Source organism: Triticum urartu, chromosome 2 (assembly GCF_003073215.2).
Source record: "Triticum urartu cultivar G1812 chromosome 2, Tu2.1, whole genome shotgun sequence".
Lineage (NCBI taxonomy): Eukaryota > Viridiplantae > Streptophyta > Magnoliopsida > Poales > Poaceae > Triticum > Triticum urartu.
This window is the reverse complement of record NC_053023.1, coordinates 378,110,902-378,131,211: the sequence shown is the minus strand read 5'-3', so window position 1 is coordinate 378,131,211 and position 20,310 is coordinate 378,110,902. Positions and strand designations below refer to the sequence as shown.

General features: G+C 45.5%; 3 protein-coding genes across 3 annotated transcripts; 2 read left to right on the top strand and 1 right to left on the bottom strand.

Moving 5' to 3' along the window:
• Window positions 1–340: 340 nt before the first annotated feature.
• On the top strand, window positions 341–4,906 carry LOC125537388 (probable LRR receptor-like serine/threonine-protein kinase At2g16250). The gene is made up of 4 exons (XM_048700695.1): window positions 341–2,093; window positions 3,004–3,132; window positions 3,859–3,881; window positions 3,994–4,906. Exons 1-4 carry the CDS (start codon window positions 541–543, stop codon window positions 4,560–4,562), a joined length of 2,274 nt encoding a protein of 757 aa, XP_048556652.1. The 5' UTR covers window positions 341–540; the 3' UTR covers window positions 4,563–4,906.
• Window positions 4,907–5,015: 109 nt separating this feature from the next.
• On the top strand, window positions 5,016–9,221 carry LOC125537390 (transcription termination factor MTERF2, chloroplastic-like). The gene is made up of 6 exons (XM_048700696.1): window positions 5,016–5,621; window positions 6,203–6,608; window positions 7,698–7,913; window positions 8,203–8,310; window positions 8,453–8,727; window positions 8,811–9,221. The coding sequence occupies exons 1-6, from the start codon at window positions 5,071–5,073 to the stop codon at window positions 9,103–9,105; spliced, it is 1,851 nt and encodes a 616-aa protein (XP_048556653.1). The 5' UTR covers window positions 5,016–5,070; the 3' UTR covers window positions 9,106–9,221.
• A 43-nt stretch (window positions 9,222–9,264) lies between these two features.
• Window positions 9,265–18,021, bottom strand: LOC125537391 (succinate dehydrogenase [ubiquinone] flavoprotein subunit, mitochondrial). The gene is made up of 16 exons (XM_048700697.1): window positions 17,829–18,021; window positions 17,422–17,577; window positions 16,003–16,090; window positions 15,670–15,816; window positions 15,451–15,591; window positions 13,872–13,957; window positions 13,688–13,780; window positions 13,533–13,596; window positions 13,209–13,352; window positions 12,926–13,113; window positions 12,666–12,840; window positions 12,426–12,596; window positions 12,106–12,175; window positions 11,894–12,014; window positions 11,760–11,797; window positions 9,265–9,636 (listed from the first exon to the last, which is right to left on the bottom strand). Exons 1-16 carry the CDS (start codon window positions 17,901–17,903, stop codon window positions 9,534–9,536), a joined length of 1,860 nt encoding a protein of 619 aa, XP_048556654.1. The 5' UTR covers window positions 17,904–18,021; the 3' UTR covers window positions 9,265–9,533.
• Window positions 18,022–20,310: the final 2,289 nt, after the last annotated feature.

Sequence of the window (20,310 nt, the reverse complement as noted above, 5' to 3'; positions counted from 1 at the left end):
GGATGGACAAAACGAACATTCCTCGGTCGGTCCGAGCCCACGATCGAGCCCGCGAACCCGACCCCGCCCGCCCGCCCGCGTGGAAACCAAGCGGGCCCAGAAGCCAGTGAAACCCAGCGCCCCTCACGCCTCCACGCTTCCATGCGGACCACGGGTCACAGACAGGTGGGCCAGCCGTTCCCGGCATTCCGGCCGCCTTCCCACCTGCAGGACACGGCCCGCATTGAAGCGGGGCAGCGCCGGGCCCGTGAGACGGGCCCACGTGAATGCGATCCGGGACGGCTGGAAGAGGGTCCCACAGAACATCGCTCTTTAGTTTACTCGCCCGCACACATGCCGGTTTCGTTTCTTGCTTGTCTCGCCTCGCCGCCTCGCCGCCACGGTCAACTCCTCCTTGCTTGCCTCTCCCACGTCTCCGTGCCGCCCAGAGCCAGAAGCATTCCCTCAAACACCTCACGGGCGCCTCTGACCCCGCCTCCCTCCATGGCCGCGCCCTAGAGACCAGACTGTCGCAGCCGCTTCGGTGCTCCGGCTCCACCCATGCCGCACTGCCGCCTCCTCCTGGCCGCCGTGGCCCTTTTGGGGGCTGTGGCGGCGGCCGTGGCGCAGCAGCCGCTCGCGTCGCCGTCGGACCTGGCGGGGCTGTACAGCCTGCGGGCGTCGCTGGGTTTGCGGGCGCGGGAGTGGCCCGCGAGGGCCGACCCGTGCACGGCCTGGGTGGGGGTCATGTGCCGCGCCGGCCGCGTCGTGGGCGTCAGCGTCGCGGGGTTCCGCCGCACCCGCCTCGCAAGCCGCGCGCCGGCGTTCGCGGTCGACGGGCTGCGGAACCTCACAGCGCTCGAGCTCTTCAACGCCTCCGGTTTCCCGCTCCCCGGCGAGGTGCCCGCGTGGTTCAGCCGCGGCCTCCCGCCGCCGCTCGCCGTGCTCGACCTCCGCTACGCTGCAGTCAATGGCACGCTCCCGCCCGATCTCGGCTCATCGGGGAATCTGACTAGGTTGCTCCTCTCCGGGAACAGCCTCTCGGGCCAGGTTCCGGAAACGCTGCTCTCCGTCAAAGGCCTTCGCGTTCTTGACCTCTCCACCAACAATTTCACCGGGGAGCTACCCAGCGTCTCTGTCGGCGCCGGTGATGTAGCGGCATCGTTGTTTAACATTTCAGGGAATTCTCTGTATGGTGTGGCCACTGATGCCATTGGGGCACTCAAGACGAGATTCCGGCTGGTGGACGTGTCAAGCAACTACCTCGATGGAAATTGGAATGGATCCGATGCAACGGTGGATGTTAGCGTGAATTGCTTCTCTGGTGTCTCTGGTCAGCGCCGCCGTGTTGATTGTGAAGACTTCTATAGGAGGGAAGGGGTGAGACTTGTTGATATTCCAGTGCCTGCACCTTTGCCTCAGCCATCACCGGAGAAGAGCCGTGGGATCTCCAAAAATGTACTTATTGGGGTTCTTGCAGCCGCGGCAGCATTGATGGTTATGTTTTTAGTTGCATTGCTTTTCTGTTTGATGAGGAGGAGACAAAGAGGAGGTGGGAGAGGGGCGGAAACAAATGAGGAAGGTGCACGCGGCATGCGTAGGAGGGACAGCAGCGTAAATCCTGTGGCCTCATCACCAGTAGCAGTGTCCCCGAGAGCCGATGCTACTCCTAAGGACGCGATTGCCGTTTTTGGTGAGTTGACCTATGAGCAATTGGTCCATGCCACCGGGGGCTTTGGTGATGACAACCTCCTCAAGCATGGGCATTCTGGGGATATTTACCATGGTGTGTTGGAGAATGGCGCACATGTCATCGTCAAGAAGATTGGTACAAAGAGTATCAACACAGTTTCAAGCGAATTGGACTTCTATTCGAGGTACTCACATGAGAGGATTGTTCCGTTGCTCGGCCATCTGGCCAACAATGACGAAGAATTTCTGTCCTACAAGTATATGCCGAAGGCGGACTTGACCAACGCATTGCACAAGAAACCTGTGGACACTGAAGATGGCTTGCACTCATTGGATTGGATAACTAGACTGAAGATCGCCACTGGTGTAGCTGAGGCCATGTGCTTCCTTCATGACGAGTGCAGCCCACCATTCGTTCACAGGTATTTTATGCCTTTTGTATGCTCCAAACATCAATGCTGGTGCATTTCCCAGTACATGTGGAATATGCTATTGGAGTATTTAATCTTATGGTATAAATTTGCTACATTTAGTTTATACTTTCTGGGGTCCTCTAAGTGGTGGTTGTGCTTTTGACGTTTATGAATACACCAGTAAAATTCATATCTGTCAAGGCATTATTGCTGAAGAGAGAGAAATATTATATATGTGAAACTTTTGTTTGACCTATTATTCCCAAGTCTGAACGAAAGATTAGAGGAATATGATTTGTCTTTGTATATGGTAGAAGAATTGACCTGATGTAGAAGTATATGGTTTTGTATGACTAGTCATTTTCTGATTGTTTTGCTGAGTAAAAAGTGTTACATTTTTTTGCGTGGAAGTAAAAAATGTTACTTGATTGTATGTTTTTCTGATATATGCATGTGGTTTCTGTACAAAGCGTATATGCTGCACGAGAGAATATCTGAGGAAGAGTTATACAATGAAGATAAATTTGATATATGATAATAGTTTTTTTAATAGAAATAAGCTCTACCAAAGCCTCACGTCTCTATTGGAGCGTAGGCGTAGCATTTGTATTCGTATTTTACCAACTGCTCTCTGGACGTCATCAGTTATTCCAGTATTGTATTACTTTTGACATAATTGGTAGTAGTCATCTTCTGTCCCATCTGCCTGTTTTGACTGCTTTATCTTTTGTTGCCATCTTATATTACTTTGACTAGTCAATGTTGTCACTTGTCAGTAGGTGAGGTCAAGTATTTTAAGTTACAGGCCTTATCTCCACGTAGCTGCATGTTGCTTGATGCCCTAATCTTCTTCTTTAATATCGTTCTTGATATTTGATTTATCATGTTCTGAGTTCTGATTCTTTCATTGTAACTGTAGAGATATCCAAGCAAGCAGTGTGCTTCTTGATGATAAATTTGAAGTGCGACTGGGAAGTATGAGTAACATATGCGCTCAGCAAAGTGCAGGAAGCCAGAATGTTTTCTCTCGGATCTTGAGATCATCAAAGTGAGATTGCGACCTGTTTAATTCTTTTTTTCTACATGTTTTGTGATAGGCTTAGAAGAATCTAATAACCATGGTAATTAACTCCTGAGCTTAATGTTGTAAAGTTTGCTCTGAGTTATCTTGATGTTAAGGCTTATATAGCATTAATATACGAGGAGCATACATATAGAAATAAATGGAAGGTAAAGCAACTCTACTTATAAATCATCGATGACCCTATGTATAGAAAAGAAGTTAGAGGCATTAATCTACATAATTTATATTTGTGGTTTTACTTGACTTGCTGTAAGCAATTTGTTTGGCCACTTTCTTACTAATTTTACTGGTACTAACTTAAAGATACTACAGCATGCTAGCAGTGACGAGTTCTGGTATTAAGTGCCTTTTATTTGCCAAATGCACACCAAATAAGGACATGACAGTAAGGAATTTGGAGTTGTTTACTTGACTACCAGTTTCTAGGACTGCAAACTGTTGATTGCAGAAACATCAGTGAATAATGAATCTTATTTTTTGGCGTATTTTGATTGATTGGTGGTTGGTACTTGGTAAATCATTGTTTGGTCACACACCTACTTACTGCCCTCTGATTCTGTTGTCTTGAGCAAATTCCATTCTTGTCTTTTTTTAGAAGAAACTTATGTTAGTAGTATTTTGTTAAGCTTCTTCAGTCTTCTGAACTGACGTTCCTAACTGACATTGGTAACTGGCACTTTCTTGTGGCAGGTCTCTTGACAAGAACACATCAGGTGCATAAATATTTCACATTTGTCCGCATGCTACTTTCATAATTGATATACAAAGTCTGATATCAGAAAAAGAACGAAATTTATCTCTTTTGTGTGTCTTTCTCATTTTCAGGCCCACCAGCAACTTGTTCATACGATGTTTACTGCTTTGGGAAGGTGATCCTTGAGCTAGTAACAGGCAATTTTGGTGTAAGTGGATCAAACGATGCTGGCTCCGAGGAGTGGCTGGCGGGCACAACAAATCGCATCAGCATCAGTGACAAGGATAGCATTACTAATATCATCGATCCTTTACTTGTCGTTGATGAGGACCATCTTGAAGAAGTATGGGCAGTGGCGATCGTCGCAAAGACGTGCCTAAACTCAAAGCCTTCAAGGCGTCCCTCTGCTCGCTACGTCTTGAAAGCCCTGGAGAATCCGCTGAGGGTGGTCCGAGCGGGTTCCCAGTCCAACTCTGCAAGGCTCAGGAGCTCGTCATCGCGGAGCTCATGGCAGTCTGCTTTTCTTCAGGGCAATCGTTACCAGAGCTACGAGGTCATGTCGCCATCAGGGCGAATGCTTGATCGCAGAGGCTCAGTTAGGTCGCATATTAGTGGGGGAGAAGCTTCCTCGTCCTTCAAGAGATCTTTGCGGGAGATTGCTCCGGACCCGCAAGTGCTGGACGAGGACGTCGCTGTGTAGAGAAAAGAGAAGATTTTATCCGGAATTTCTTTCAGGCGCTGGTGATTCTTCCTTACCTGTGTATAATTGTCATCGGATGTGCATGGCTTTGGTTACTCAAGGTCAGAAGTGTGCATAAAGAGAGGCTAAGTTGTGGGTTTTCCTTCATTGGCACATGGAGATGGTACATGATGTTTTCAGAGTGCACATAGAGCAACAACATTCAGTATGACACAATTAATTTCTTTTCACCAAATCACATTGATTTTGACATAATCTGTACTAGTTAGTTTGATTAATTTGAGACATGATTGTTCTGGGTCGAAGGTTGAAAAAATAAGTCAATTTGAATTTTTATTTTTATTTAAATTTAAATTCAAATGTGACCGTTTAGCAGTTGGCCATGCCAGTTTACCTTGCCTTGTTTTCTCTCTCTCTCTCTCTAAAAAAAGCTGTTAACCCCCAAACAGTTAAAAAAAAACTCAAACCGGATAGAGCTAAACCTCGCTCCACCTTCCACTCGTCTCCAATGGCCACCACCACTCTCCCACGCTCTCACATCCGCCTGCACCTCCCGCTCCACACCGCCAACCCTTCCTACCCTCGCTGCTGCCGCCTCCTTCCCTCCTCCGCCGTCTCATCGCGTCTCCAGAACCCCGCCACAACCACCGCCACCCACTATCCCATCCTCCCGCCCGCTCCATCCCCTTCCCTCCTCGCCGCCGAGGAGGCCTCCCTCGCCCCGCGCCGCACCCACCGGTTCCCGGGCTCTGTCGCGCCCCCGCGCATCCAGGACTCCCGGGAGGACCTCGACGTCCCGGCCGACGATGACGTCCTGCGGCGTGCGCTCGAGGTGCGCCGCGCTGTGGCCACCGAGGCGCTCGTGGCCGCGCTCAGCGGCGGGAAGGCCGGGGGCCTCACCTACGTCAACAACCTCACTTCACGGATGGGCGCCTTCGTCGACCGCATTGTCGTCGGAGCCGCCGCCATGCGGCGCGACCGCCCCGAGCTCGCGCACCAGTCCTTCAACGCGCGGGCACGGACCTACATCCAGGAATCGGGCGTGGTCGAGCTGGTCAAGTAAACGTCGCAGCGTCCCCTTTTCTTTTTCTTGTTCAATTCTTCTGTTTATTTCTTCTCAAGTACTGGGCACATGAACTGCAACAATGCAACTACCAGTCTCGAATGAAATTTTGTTTTTGTGTGAGCAAAAACTATAAATCTATAGGAGTTGTCATTTAACAGAAACAGAGAGAAAAGAAGCTTGACCATCACTCACCTAGCTAGTTTCAAGACGGTGCACATTTTGTTAGGCTTGAAATGAAAGTGCCCTCATATCAGTGGCCAACCATGACAATCACAAGCTTAGTTATACACCCCCTGTCAACAAGTTCCATTGTGATTATTTTCCAATTCCTGCTTTTTAACCTCAGCAAGCTCAACTCAATCTTATTAAATTTTCAGTTCTAGTTATCTTGAATTTTTTTTCAGTTTTAGTTGTCTAAGCTGCATTTATCTGATGTCTTTTCACACTGTTGTATACCTATTTGAACATTTCATTTGAACTGACATGATAAGTAACTGTGCAAACTTTGAAGTAGTGTATTTCATAATACGTACGTAGTTTCCTCGCTAGTATTGAAACAATATATTCACTTCAGGTGGTTCAAGCACAACTCGTTGACATATCCCCAGATTGCGAAAGTAGTTTGCTCCTGTTCTGGTGATCTGGAGAAAGTGAGAAGGATGCTAAAGTGGTTGAGATCAATTTATGTGAAAGGAGAATTTTTGGGACGTGTGCTTGCGAAGGGTGAATCCCTTATGAGTCGCAGTTTTGAAGAATTGGAAGAGATTACTGGCTATCTGGAATGCTGTGGTGTTAGGAGAGACTGGATTGGTCACGTGGTCAGTAGATGTCCACAGCTATTGAATTTGTCCTTGGATGAGTTAGAGACACGAGTGCAATTTTATACAGATATGGGAATGAATGAGAATGACTTCGGCACTATGGTCTATGATTATCCAAAAGTTCTCGGGTTTTTCAGCCTAGAAGAGATGAACAGTAAGGTGTTTACTGCGCATTAAGTTTTGCTCCATGCTATTTTTCTTTCTGCACCTTGCCCACTTGGAAGAATATTTGACACCATTTTTTCCTGCAATTTATTCCCTTTCTCTTACTATTACTATTATGCAAGAGTCAATTTAATCTTCAGATGATTGAAGATCGATTCATATTTTGTTAAAGAACATTGGTGGAGCAAAACTAAACTCACAGTTCCCTTTTTGGATAGGCATCAATGATTTCGCAGTGTTGTCCGCCATATGATTATAACCGATCTAACACTGAACTACTGACGAACTAGTGAAAGTAAATTTCTTGTAATTCTGGGAGATGTCGTCATATGACTTTGGATTAATGAAAATTTTGTCTTGACATGCTAAGTTGTCTCCCCTATAGCTAGTAGGTTGATGGCTTGCAGGCCCCACACACATGTTTTGGCCTTGCTTGTGTGTCTATAACTCAAAATAGGTGACCTAATGGCCTAAACATACCAATAGTCACCAAATTTATATCGGCTACTGAGGAGTAGGCAATGATCTTCTTAAGATCGATCTATCTTCAAGTGGTCAAGGAAGTACTCCCTCCGTCCCAAAATTCTTGTCTTAGATTTGTCTAAATACGGATGTATCAGATACATCCGTATTTAGACAAATCTAAGACAAGAATTTTGGGGCGGAGGGAGTATATTTTATAGCAATCGCGCCAAAATCTCGCTTCAGGAAACATGGTATTGAAAATCTTAGAAACAGAACTCAGTCGTAGGTGCGTCTACATGGGCTTCGGGTAACTAAAAAAGAACTGGTCCATAGGCACTTTGATGACAAAAGAGGTGGGAAAAGCAATCCATAGAAGAATTTGGCGCTGCTCATTAAATTCAGTGGTTAGTAAAATTTGTAAATCTGTGGCTCTTGTTTGTAGAAGAATCAACATAATACCTGATAGCATAAAAATGGATACAAGTAAAGTATATAGGAAAAACTGAGTTCTTGAATTCAACATTTCAGTTTGTCATTGTTAATTGTATAGCAATGATTGTTTGTGCTTCATAATTAGAACAAAGTCTGTGTTGAAAATAATGGTGTTCTGGCTCACAGGTTCAATATCTGAAAGAGTTTGGTTTGAGCACAGAAGAACTTGGAAAAATGCTGGCTTATAAGCCACAGCTCATGGCCTGCAGCATTGAAGAAAGGTGGAAGCCACTTGTGAAGTACCTATATCATCTAAACATTTCACGGGATGGTATGAAGCGTATGTTGGTGGTCCAACCTACGATTTTCTGTCTTGATTTAGAGACAGTAATTGCACCAAAGGTACCCCATAAATAATTAGTACTATGCATGCATGTTTTGATGCTACTTGGGCACTCTTTTATGAGTTATTCACTGCAGGGTACTATGATTCGTCGGCCTGTTCACAAAATATATTATGATCTGTTGAACATGCTCTTTAACTCTCTGATAGGAGTAACTGCCTTTTTTTTTACTCTTAGGAGTAATTACCTTTTGTATCTAATGGAGCGTAGGCGTATTGGATTTCTAGTTCTGATGTATGGCTTGTTGACAGTTGACCCTTCTCATTTCTACCCGATCAATTTTCCAGGTACGATTTCTACAGGATATTGGTGTGAGGAATGATGCAGTCGGCAATGTGCTTGTGAAGTTCCCCCCTGTACTAACTTATAGTCTGTACAGGAAGTTACGCCCAGTGGTTTGTTCTCGTATCATTTTATTTCACCATGTTTTACAATGCTTTCCGTAGGATAAGTTTACGTACATCATAAGTGCAGTTTGTTTCAAATCTCATTAAGCCGGCCTTGTTGTTATTCGGCTTATGTGTCTTGAAACTGCAGGTTATATTCCTGAGGACAAAAGCTGGAGTAACAGAGGATGACATTGGGAAGGTCATTGCGTTGGACCCGCAGCTCATGGGCTGCAGCATCGCACACAAACTGGAAGCCAGCGTCAAGTACTTCCGGTCACTGGGCATCTACCACTTGGTGCTCGGCCAGATGGTTGCCGACTTCCCGACGCTTCTCCGATACAATGTGGATGTTCTACGTCCAAAATACCAGTACCTCAGGCGTGTCATGGTACGGCCGCTGAAAGATCTTATCGAGTTTCCCCGGTGAGTGTACCGCATCCATATCCTCTTCTGAGAAGAAGATGAGATGATACAGGCTGATGCTTCCCATCCTTGTGCCTTGCCAGGTTTTTCAGTTACTCTTTGGAGCATAGGATAGAGCCTCGGCACAAGGTTCTGGTGGCCAACAGGATAAACATGAGGCTGCGGTACATGCTGCCTGGTTCCGATGAGGAGTTTGCACAGAGGGTGCAAGAGGCCGTCGAGAGGAGGGCGAGATTCGAAGCCGGAGAGGCTACTCCGGAGACATCAGGTGCGCCCGAAACACCCAGCAGCAATGGAAATGGCGTAGCAGCAGTAGCCTGTCAAGAGATGGAGGCAGTACCTTGCAAGAAACAAGAATTCCATGTCCCTGACTTGTAGTGCATACGTGTACATATTCCTGTTCCACGTTTGTGGTTGGCTATGCTCACTGTGAGCCTATTTGATCCTTTGTGACTCCAAAGTCCTAAGCCAAATCGACGGTGGATTCTGCTGGAGCCAGCGCGAGCACAAAATGCATAACTAAAATGTTTCACAAAAGAAAAAGAAAAACATAAGTAAGGTAGATCATCATCCCAGATCATAAGTATCTGGTTCGGCATGAAAGCACCTCATACAAAATTTCATTTACACCAAAGGTACCCAGAAAGGGACAGGCTAGGCACTAGTATTTTTTTTTATTTCCCATGGATTACACAGGATACACAGGAAAAACAAGGACAAAATTCAGCTGAAACTCCCAGCTAGAGAATACCCACAGCATGCTTTATTAACAACCTTAATTAAATCACCGAGCTGAGACGCATGAATCAGTATACTCGTGCTTTCGGTGGGAACGACTCGATTTCATCATCCAATGTGTTCATATGGACTCGCCTGTATGCCAATCGTACCTTCTCATTCTCCCAGTACCTGTAAAACACATGCAAATGGCATCAAGTTGCTGAATTTAGGACATCTCCAACGCTATACGCCGTACCGCGCCTAAATGTCCGGACACCACAGACGCGTCCAAATTCTCAGAAAACTGGCACCAAACCCAGGGGAGGTTCCAAGCGTTCAGATATCCGTCACGTAGGACTCCAACACCCCCGGCCCACCCAAAACCTCTCTCGGACTGCGTTTTTCTTACTCCCCCTTCCCCACACTCTGTATCCGCTCCCTCCCCAAGCGGCGGCTACCAACACCGCTGATGTATCACCCACGCGCCTACCTGCCTTGAAGTGCGGCACCGTTCCACCCCTCATCCGTCCGCTGCCCAGGTACCATCCGCCCTATAGGTGCCGTCCATGGCGGACACCACACCCGACAAGTGTTTGGCTAAATGCCATAGCCAAATTGTTGGCATTTTTTTCCCTTCCTTTGAAGCAAACACGATGGATTTGGAGTACTTCTACGACAACTTCATGGATTCATCCTCGTTGGATGATGGCGAATGACGATGATGAGGGCGGTCCTTCCAGATGCAAAGCGTACGGAGGAGCATGTGCCGGGGAGCATGTTCTCAGTTTCAAGGGGTCAGTCAAGGGACGAGTGTTGAATCAGAATAATGCATGGGGGCATTTGATGCTGATGGACGACTACTTTGTCCCCGATGCCCTATTCGTAGACCATTTTCGCCGATGCTTTCAGATGCGGAAAAATGTTTTTGATGGACGACTACTTTGTCCGCGATGCCCTATTCGTAGGCCATTTTCGCCGACGCTTTCATATGCGGAAAAATGTTTTTGATGGTCTCTACAATGGTGTCTGAGTCTATGATGACTACTTCATCTTGAAGGAGGCAGTTACCATTGTCTTCTCTAGTTATCAGAAGTGCACGGCTGCATTGAGGATGTTAGACTATGGCACGGCCGCAGATTCATGGGATGAGTAGCTCCAGATGTCTGAAAGCACATGCGAAGATGCCATGGTCAGGTTTGCTACTGCAGTGGTCAAGATGTTTGGACCGCAGTATTTGAGAAAACCAACTGTCGCAGACACCGAAAGGCTCATGGCACTCTCGGAAGCAAAAGGTTGGCCAGGTATGCTCGGATCCCTTGATTGCATGCAATGAAAATGGAAAAACTGCCTATATGTAAAACAAGGGCAATATCAAGGTCATGTTAAGAAGCCTACCATCATTCTTAAAGCAGATGCATCACAAGATCTCTGAATTTGGCACTTTTTTTGGCATGCTCGGGTCTCACAATGGCATCAATGTGCTGCAGCGGTCTCCTTTGTTTGCTAGGTTGACTGTGTGACAAGCTCCTCCGTGCAACTATACCATCAATGGTCATGACTACAACATGGGCTACTATTTGATTGATTGTATCTATCATCGGTGGGCGACCTTTGTCAAGACCATGTCTGAGCAAAATACTGAAAAAAGATCTTGCTTTGTCCGAAGACACTACAAAGGATGAATGAGTTTTGCAGTTGTTCGTGGACCTGCTAAACAATGAGATCCAGAGACGTTGCGGGAGGTGTTGACTTGTTGTGTGATCATGTACCACATGATTGTGGAGGATGAGGGTGAAGGAGTTGACGAAGGTCTGGAATTTGAGTGTTCCTATCCAACTTCCAGAGCAGAATTTGGTGATGTTTGGAGATTTTATCCAAATGCATCAAACATATTCTCCATCAAGCCATCGAGCAGCTCATGAGCAGCTTCGGAATGATCTGCTTGAGCATCTGTTGCGCTTAAAGGGGAGAACTAAACTAGAGCATATGCATAAAGTTGGATTCAAGATTGAATTGTTTTATTTGAAAACTTAATGTTTGGAATCATAGGAAGAAACAAGGACGGACAAGGGCGGACGTTTGCTGCACAGGGTTGGGTGGCCAGCTCCCGTATCCGGATCCGCGGGCGCATCCACGGAAGTTTGGTGGGTCCACGGACTTTTATTGTGTCCGATTTGAGGTACACCGTTGGAGATTCCCTAAGTGTGTTTTACACTGAATTACACACTACTATAATTTGTTTCACTCCACAAAATTGTTTGATGTGACCACATTAAGCTTAATAATGAAGAGAAGACGATCAAGATACTTACCCCAGTGAGTGCTTCATCCAACGTTCATCGTCTCTTGTCTGTAAGCAACGAGGAGAAACAATTGCCGTTACTACATAGAAGCATGTGGGTGCAAGGAAGAAGAGACAGTAAAACAAACAAGCCAAGTAGCAAACCGTGAAATCTTCACGAGCATGAGCTCCTCTGCTTTCCTTCCGAGCCTCTGCTGAATACATAGTTATGCATGCATTTATTAACAGATTTTTCAGCTCTATGGTTTCTATCAAGTCTGAATTCCTGCATAAACAAACAACAACAAAAATGGGTGATTACTGCAGGAATACAAGTCAAACTGCTTCATACAATTCCTGCGAGGAATAACATATACCATATGAGGCTTCGGTCACTGATCTTCACGTCATGATAACTTTCCCATGCTTTGCTGATCAGTTGACAACCTAATAAACATATGGTCAATGAGAATTTTTTGATAAATGATAATTATAACCAAGAATAATGGCTCTTCCTGCTTGTGTATCTCTTTACTTATGTTGTTCTGGCTTCCTGCTTTTCATGCATAAATAGCTATAAGAATTTCCCTTACCTCTCAAGGGTCTATGGTGAGAACAGATAACAGACACAGGATGGTGATTGTTCGAGAAAAAAACACAGGATGGTGATGAACTCTACAAAGGATATGTCCAATACCTTCTTCAAGCGTTTCTTGTGTACGGAAAACTGCAGCATTATTTTGCATAATACGTTGTGTGTTAAGACGGATCTTGGAAGTTGGCAATGATCCATTTGCATTTCTCAGCTTGTCCAGCCATGCTATAGTCTTCTCCCCTGCACCTTTTTCCAGAGGTTTCTGCTTGTCACCTGCAATATAGGTATAGTGAGTCAGAGCCAAGAAAGCAATGAGATGCAGAACAAAAGAAAGGAGCTTACCTGGTTTCGAAATCTCAGCTACCCTGTTTGCACAAGCTCTACCAAACACAACTATGTCAAGAAGTGAATTTGCACCCAAACGATTTGCACCATGAACAGACGCGCACGCTGCTTCTCCAGCAGCCATTAAACCAGGAATAACAGTATCTGGATTATCACCCTTGATATCCACAACCTAATAGTATTTAAAACAGAACACCTATTAGGAGAACAGCAAATATGATCCATGATCATGTTTAATTTGGTTACTCAAGACGAACCTCCCCATGGTAGTTTGTTGGGATCCCACCCATGTTGTAGTGAACGGTAGGCAAAACTGGAATGGGCTCCTTGGTGACGTCAACACCAGCAAAAATAGCAGCAGTTTCAGATATACCAGGAAGTCTTTCCTTGAGAACTTCAGGAGGCAGATGGTTAAGATGCAAATAGATGTGATCCTTCAATGGCCCTGCGATAACCAGACAAAAGGATTGGGTTGACGTGAATAAGCCACACAATTTGGCAACCTTTTGAACATATAAAAAGATGACTAAGACTACTTACCAACACCACGTCCTTCTCTAATTTCCATTGTCATGGATCTTGAAACAACATCACGAGAAGCAAGATCCTTTGCAGTAGGAGCATATCGTTCCATGAAACGCTCACCTTCACTGTTCCTAAGAATACCACCCTCACCACGGGATCCTGAGAAAATCATGTGAGATCAACAAGGTAAACACAAGTTGTCAGAGAAGAGAAAAGGGGGGCTTAACAGACAAGTACAACATCAAGTCCAGAAATACATCATCCATAGATTAGAGGGTTTTATGACCAAGTTGCTTCCCTAATGATAACAACAGGGAGAAATAGTTGAATATATACAACCTTCAGTGATGAGGCATCCAGCACCATATATGCCTGTAGGATGGAACTGGACGAACTCAAGATCCTGCAATGCATATATCACACAAGCATAATCAAACAGGATAATGGAAGAGGAGGAACTTAAAAATTAGCATCAGCATTAGATAAAAACTAACTTGAAGAGGTAAACCAGCACGTGCAACCATGGCATTGCCATCTCCAGTACATGTGTGAGCTGAGGTTGCTGAGAAGTAGGCCCTGCCGTAACCCTACTTCCATAACCCAAAAATAATTTCACAGTTAAAGTAAGCAAGCACAAACAATTTATACCTACAAACGTAGAAATAATAATAATATTACCCCTGTGGCTAGAATTGTATTTGTTGCACGGAAACGGTGAAGGGTGCCATCCTCCATGTTTAAGGCAATGACTCCCTGGCAGTTGCCTGAAATATCATTATGTGTTAATTACTAGTATTGACACCATGGAAAGCTCGAAACAATCTTCATGAGAAAAATACAAAAGCTCCAGAAGCAGCAAGAAGTGTTCAAGCATGTCAATGTCGTTATCAACAGAATAACAAAAGGAGGCAACAAACACTTAGGGAGAACTATGTAACAAGCAGGCTTGGGTTCACGGGCAATGGCATAGAGAATAAAGCAGACCATGTTAACACTAATGGACAAAGCCCCTATAAGTCCATAACACATAAGCAGCATTATGGTTAGTGCAACAAGAACACGACAAGCTCGGAAAACAAAAAATAATAATCAAACAAGTGCTTCGAATTCATAGACAGAACCATAACTAGAAAGTGTAATATGAAGTGTTCAACATGTCTATGGGGAGTGGGTTACTTTATTACATCATAGCAACAATTTGAAACACAAAAGATGAATATGATTGTTTCTAGATATGTATATCTTTGTAATATTCTGAAATTGGGGGTGTGTGGCTGCAGGGCAATACATGAGCTGGAACTTGCCCTGCCTGGTTTTGTGTTAGTTGCTTGGGCGATATGGATTGGTATGAATGCTATGGTCTTTGAATATTCGCCACCAGAAATAAGCTGATTATGAAATCGTATTTTGTTTGACTGGAGGAAGTTGGCTTCAATAACAATCATATTGCAGTGGATCAAGCAATTGAAGATAGTGGAAGAACAATTGCTGTGGTCTAACAATCATATTGCAGTGGCTTTGTTAGCTTCGTTGGCTAGGAGTGTGCGTGGCCTCAGGGCCGGTGTGGTAGTCGGAGCGGCGGCTCCGGAAGTCTCCTGCGCGTGGTCGTGGCTTTGGTCACTTGGGCGGCAGTGCCATTGACTAGCTGGTTCGTGGCCTCAGGGCTGATGTGGAAGTCGGAGCGGCGGCTCTGAAGATCTTCTGTGTGGAAGTGTTGTCTTTGGTCACTAGGGCGACAGAGACATCGACTAGGCTGGTGCGCGGCCTCAGGGTCGATGTGGTCGTCGGAGCGGCGGCTCCGAAAACCGGTGTTGAGTGATTGGGTGTCGTCTCTTGTCACTTAGGTGGCAGTGTCGACGGCTCGGTTGGTGCGCAACCTCAGGGCTGGCGTGTGCGCTTGTCGCAGATGTATCAGTTTTCTGCCAGATTCCCTTATAAACTGGCCAATTCTCTTCTTAATGAAAAGGCAGAGCTCCTGCCGATTGCCCGGAAAAAAAATCAAGCAGACAAATTTCGGGCGTTCCTTCATTGCTGGTACTTCCACTGAGATGTTCCTTTTAGATCCTGGTGAGTTATTAAGTTCTAACAGATGTCTCTGTTGTACGTTGCCACAAGAAGAAAAAGTTGAAACTAAGATGTCTGGCAGAGCAATTCATTTCAATTGGAAATAATTTTATCTAATTCAAATTGAATCTCGTGTGCTACCAGATATGAGGGGAGAAGATACATGACAATCTGAATAACATAGTTATCTTACCTTCATTGTCCATGAGAAGGTCTAGTGCAAAATATTCTACAAAAAACTGAGTGTTATGCTTCATGGCTTGACCATATAACGTGTGGAGCATAGCATGCCCTGTCCTGTCAGCAGCACATGCACATCGGTAGGCCTGTCCACCTGATGATAGCAGATAGTGGTAGGATGAGGAATAAGATACTATGAAGGTGTCCTTCTTACACTTTAGTTAGGAAGTACCTTTCCCGAAATCTAAACTCTGGCCTCCAAATGCACGTTGGTATATCTTTCCATCTTCAGTTCTTGAAAATGGCAATCCATAATTTTCAAGTTCTATAACAGCTTTTGGTGCTTCTCTGCACATATATTGGATAGAATCTTGATCACCTGAAAGTGGATAAGAGTTGCATATTATAAAGAAATTTCAATGAGGTTTTGTAGGTTCTGTTAAAAATGAATGGGGTTTCATGCCAGTTGCTTAGAAAGATATCAGTTCGCATTAGCTCTCAAATTTCTATGATTATAGCCTCTATGTATTTTCCCTAAAACATCAAAATCTGTGGAGTAGCTTACCAAGCCAGTCGCTTCCCTTGACTGTATCATACATATGCCACCTCCAGTCATCTTCGCTCATGTTTCCTAGAGCAGCATTTATGCCTCCCTGCATACATTCTTGCATGTTAGTGCATGCCCAAAGTAAAAAAAAAAACTTAGACAATAACTCACAACTAAACAGGAAATCTAGCAGTTCATATTAATAGTGCAAAAGACACAAAGCCTGAAAGTGACCTTACACCTACATGGAAAATGCAACATTACAAGTCAAGCAAGCACAGTTCAGTGGCGTAGTAGCACAGAAATTTGTCAGATAAAATGCATGCTGACAAATTGAGAGTTTCGACATTACAAACTTAGGATGGTATTCTGTCAGTAAAATGCATGCTGACAAATTGAGAGTTTCGACACTACAAACTTAGGATGGTATCCCATCACTATGAATATTCCTTAACATAATAACCTTACTAGTCAAGGAAAGCACGCAAAAAGTCCTGAACAGCACATCTGCTTCAGCATGAAAAACACATTGCTGAGAAATGCGAATACTACGCCTAATTCAGGTATGGAAATAACAGGGTCACACATAATTCGCAGAATTTAAGCTCACGTATCATTTAATTTTTGGACCAGACACACCAGAACTTCGGCTTATTCTATACAAGACTTTATTCACTACCTTACCTTGGTCACCCCTAACAAACTGTAAATTATGAAATCCAGCAACAGATGCTCCACTCCTTGCGAATTGCAACAATATTGATCCACCCTAATGCTCAGGCTAGCATCAGCTTAAAACCACTTGACTGCCTTTCACTCTTCTACTCTCTTACTTGATTAGCATACTACACAAGGAGTACTAGAAAAATAAATAGCCCTACCAAATGGTAATTTATTGGCATGCAAGGGCAGTTCAACGGAGTTTGTCATGGGGATCGTCTATGCCTCGCAAGGTCACCGCAATAAGGAAATCAAGTCAATGATCATCATGGGGGATTAGGAGCTGTGGCAGGAGAGAAATAACTGCACTTTCAGAGTGGTTATTGAGCCTGTCACCGGCATAGACGTGGAGATCCTCGGCGTATGGCCGGCGCAAAATGTCCGGGACCCCTTTCAGGGATCCGTCGTGAAAGATTGGGAACTCGTTTTCAGGCCTTTTCGGGGCCTTTTTTATTTTTCTCTGACTGTTCTTTTACTTTCCTCCTTGGATCCATGGATCAGCCTGTTACTGCTTACTATATAAACCAGCGTTTTGCTGGATCGTTCAAAAAAATTCATCCTATTCCAAAACTGACTAACCAACGGAAATTAGCACCAAACGGCACACGGAAAAAGAAACAGTTTCCGTCTTATATGTCTTTCAGCGAATTTCATTTCAATAAATAGAATAACAGGATACACAGATACCCAGGGTTTGCGATGATAATTGTACTATACCTGCGCTGCGACGGTATGCGACCGCGTGGGGAAGAGCTTGGTGATGCAGGCGGTGTTGAAGCCGTGCTCCGAGAGCCCGATGGCCGCCCGGAGACCTGCGCCTCCTGCGCCCACCACCACCGCGTCATACGAGTGGTCCACCACCGTGTACGAAGACTGCAAATGCTCACAGCCACAGAAGAACAATCAATCGTCGTGCATTCCTCGAACACTAAGCCATCTCATCGCATAGAAAACCAAGATTACTCTCTTTTTTTGCCAAAGGAAAACCAAGATTACTCGAAGAAAAAGGTAGAATTTCCACCTCAAAACCTCCAGCTCCGCGATTAACTATAAGAATACTCGAAAATTTCGGGGAAAACTACGTCGATCAGATGAAGCAGAGAGAAAGAGGGGATCAAGGGTACCGAGGTCGTGGAGAAGAGCCTGGAGGCGGAGGCCTTTGCCTTGGAGAGGCCGCGCGAGACGCAGCCGCGCCACATCTCGCGTAGATCTCAGGGCTCGCGAGTGTTGGGGGGTTTCGAGTGGCGCTGGCGGTGGTGCGCGCGGAGAGAGGTGGCGGTGGCGGTGGCCAAGAGAGAAGACGAAGGGCAGATCGTTTATGCAGGGGTTTAGGTGACGGTTTTGCACTTGCGGCTGGTAACTTTTACGATACTGCCACTGCTTTATTTTCCTTCTTCCATTTTCTTCTTGTTTGGGTATCGTTTTAGAATATCATTTTAAAATACATTTACTATTAGAACAGTAAAATACTACTGTTTCGCATCATCTGCTATCAGACCGTTTAAAATAAAATCAAACGGCTGATAACACTGCTTCTTCCTTTTCTTACTCTTGTTCATTCCTTATTGTGACCCGCCCCTCCATATTGTCGCCCCTGCCAAGCGGTGTCATGTCTGTCTTGCCACCTGACCATTCTCGATCCGCCTCCTATGTCGGTCCAGAGTCCTGCCCAACTCCAACGTCAGTGACCGCACCCCGTATTGCACCCACGCCAACAATCTGGATTGTGGATTTTTCACACTCCCATGTAGCTACACCTTCTATTTAGGCCATCAAATATGCATCAAAATTTGTGTTATCTTTCTATAGAAATTTCTCCTTTTTTATTTCTTGCAAGTAAGAAAACATTTGACCTTGGCTCTTTGCACGTCAACGATACACAAATGCCACTATGCGTATAAAATGATTTTTTTATGAAACATAATTTTGTGAAATTTCACATTTCAAATGAGTTGCGTCATTTTTAAAATAACATGTTGCGCCAAAAAACCTGAAAAGAATCTACACATGGTAGTATTTTGTGTGAAATTGATCTACAGAGTTTCGGATTCTAATGTTTTTTCATTTATGCGAAAAAAGAAGTTTGTCGACGTAAACTCTGATACAAATCAACCTACTTCTTGTCCTCCATCAGCATGGCGCGACATCCCCATCTCCGGCCAAGTCCATGCTAATCATAGTGTGAGAGGCCGAGGCCTCCTCGTCTTTGATTTGGTGCCACGTCTTCTCTAAATCGACCGACGCCGAAACTAATCCTAGGAAAAATGATATTTTAGCGCGGATGGGAATGGTCTTAGAGTCTTAATATAATTTTTATTATGTTTGACGTGTTTTGTACTTTTAGTGAATTTTGATATTTTCTTCTATTGATATTACTTATCGCTCAAACGAGTGAGTAATTATTCGCAAAAAAAGAAAAAGATTTGGACCATTTTTACAAAAAGAAAAAAGAGAATGGTGAAGGGCGAATACGTAATCCGGTGAAAGCGTGAGGTTCCTTGTGGTGTCGTGGAGGAAAAGTCCACCGCCCCGTTCAAGTGGAGCGCGCCATGTCCACGAATATGGCCAACAGAAGAGAAACGCGGCATACCTGCATCAAGCAAACAGACAAGCTGATGGACTGCCGTCGCCGTCATTAATTTGACCAGCGAAGCGGTCGCATGAAGTGTTGTTTCTCAAAATTTCCTTTTGCAGCTCATTTTTTGTCGACCAACTCATGTGACAGCAAACAACAGTAATACTCCAGTATATATATGGTCTATTTTTGTATCGCTCCTCAGGTACCATATACCATGTTCGCCCCCCCCCCCCCCCCCCCAAGAAAAATCATTGCTTTCAGGCTCTTTTCAGGACGTCACAACATCTACAATTGGACCCATACTCGCCCCACACGTCCGGACCAGTTTTCCGGCCAGTGACCAGACGCAAAATTGCACCCAATTGAGCGTCCCAAATTTGGTCCGAATGCTCGGACTGACCAGCAACCCCCAAATCCGGCTTATATATGAGGCTGATATAGGGACGCGTCCGGACCGGGTGCCGTTGGATCAGCCCGTTAGGGCCCGCGGCGCCCTCACCGATGCCCCCACAAATACCCCATCCCATCGGATGAAATCCTAGTTAAATCCATTTTTTAAGTCCACACTCGTTTTATCCGTTTCCCTCGGCTCCTTCGATTCATCCCAAACCCTTCCCATCCTCTCCGCCATGGCCAACTTCGGTCAGGACTCCAGTAGCGAGGCCGCCCCATGGACCGAGACGGTCTCGTGAAGGAGGAATCCGACGAGGTGGCGCTCGCTCTCTGCATCGCCATCCAGCGCTTGCGCGTGGACACCGACAGGAGCTCGAGCTCCATCGTGCCCGCAACGAGCTCCTCCTCGTCCCTCCGGCCGAATGCCAGCCGCGCCAACCCTTCTAGCTCCGCGGAATGCCAGTCACGCCTGCCCGTCCCGAGCTCGCCCTTCTAGCTCCGCGCCGCTCCAGATCTGAAGCAAGGTCTCTGATGCGGGGCATCCTATGAACATCATGTGAAGAGTCCCTTCGACAAGTGACACATGCAACATCTACTTCACATACATAAAGGTTAATCATCCCCTTTACACGTGT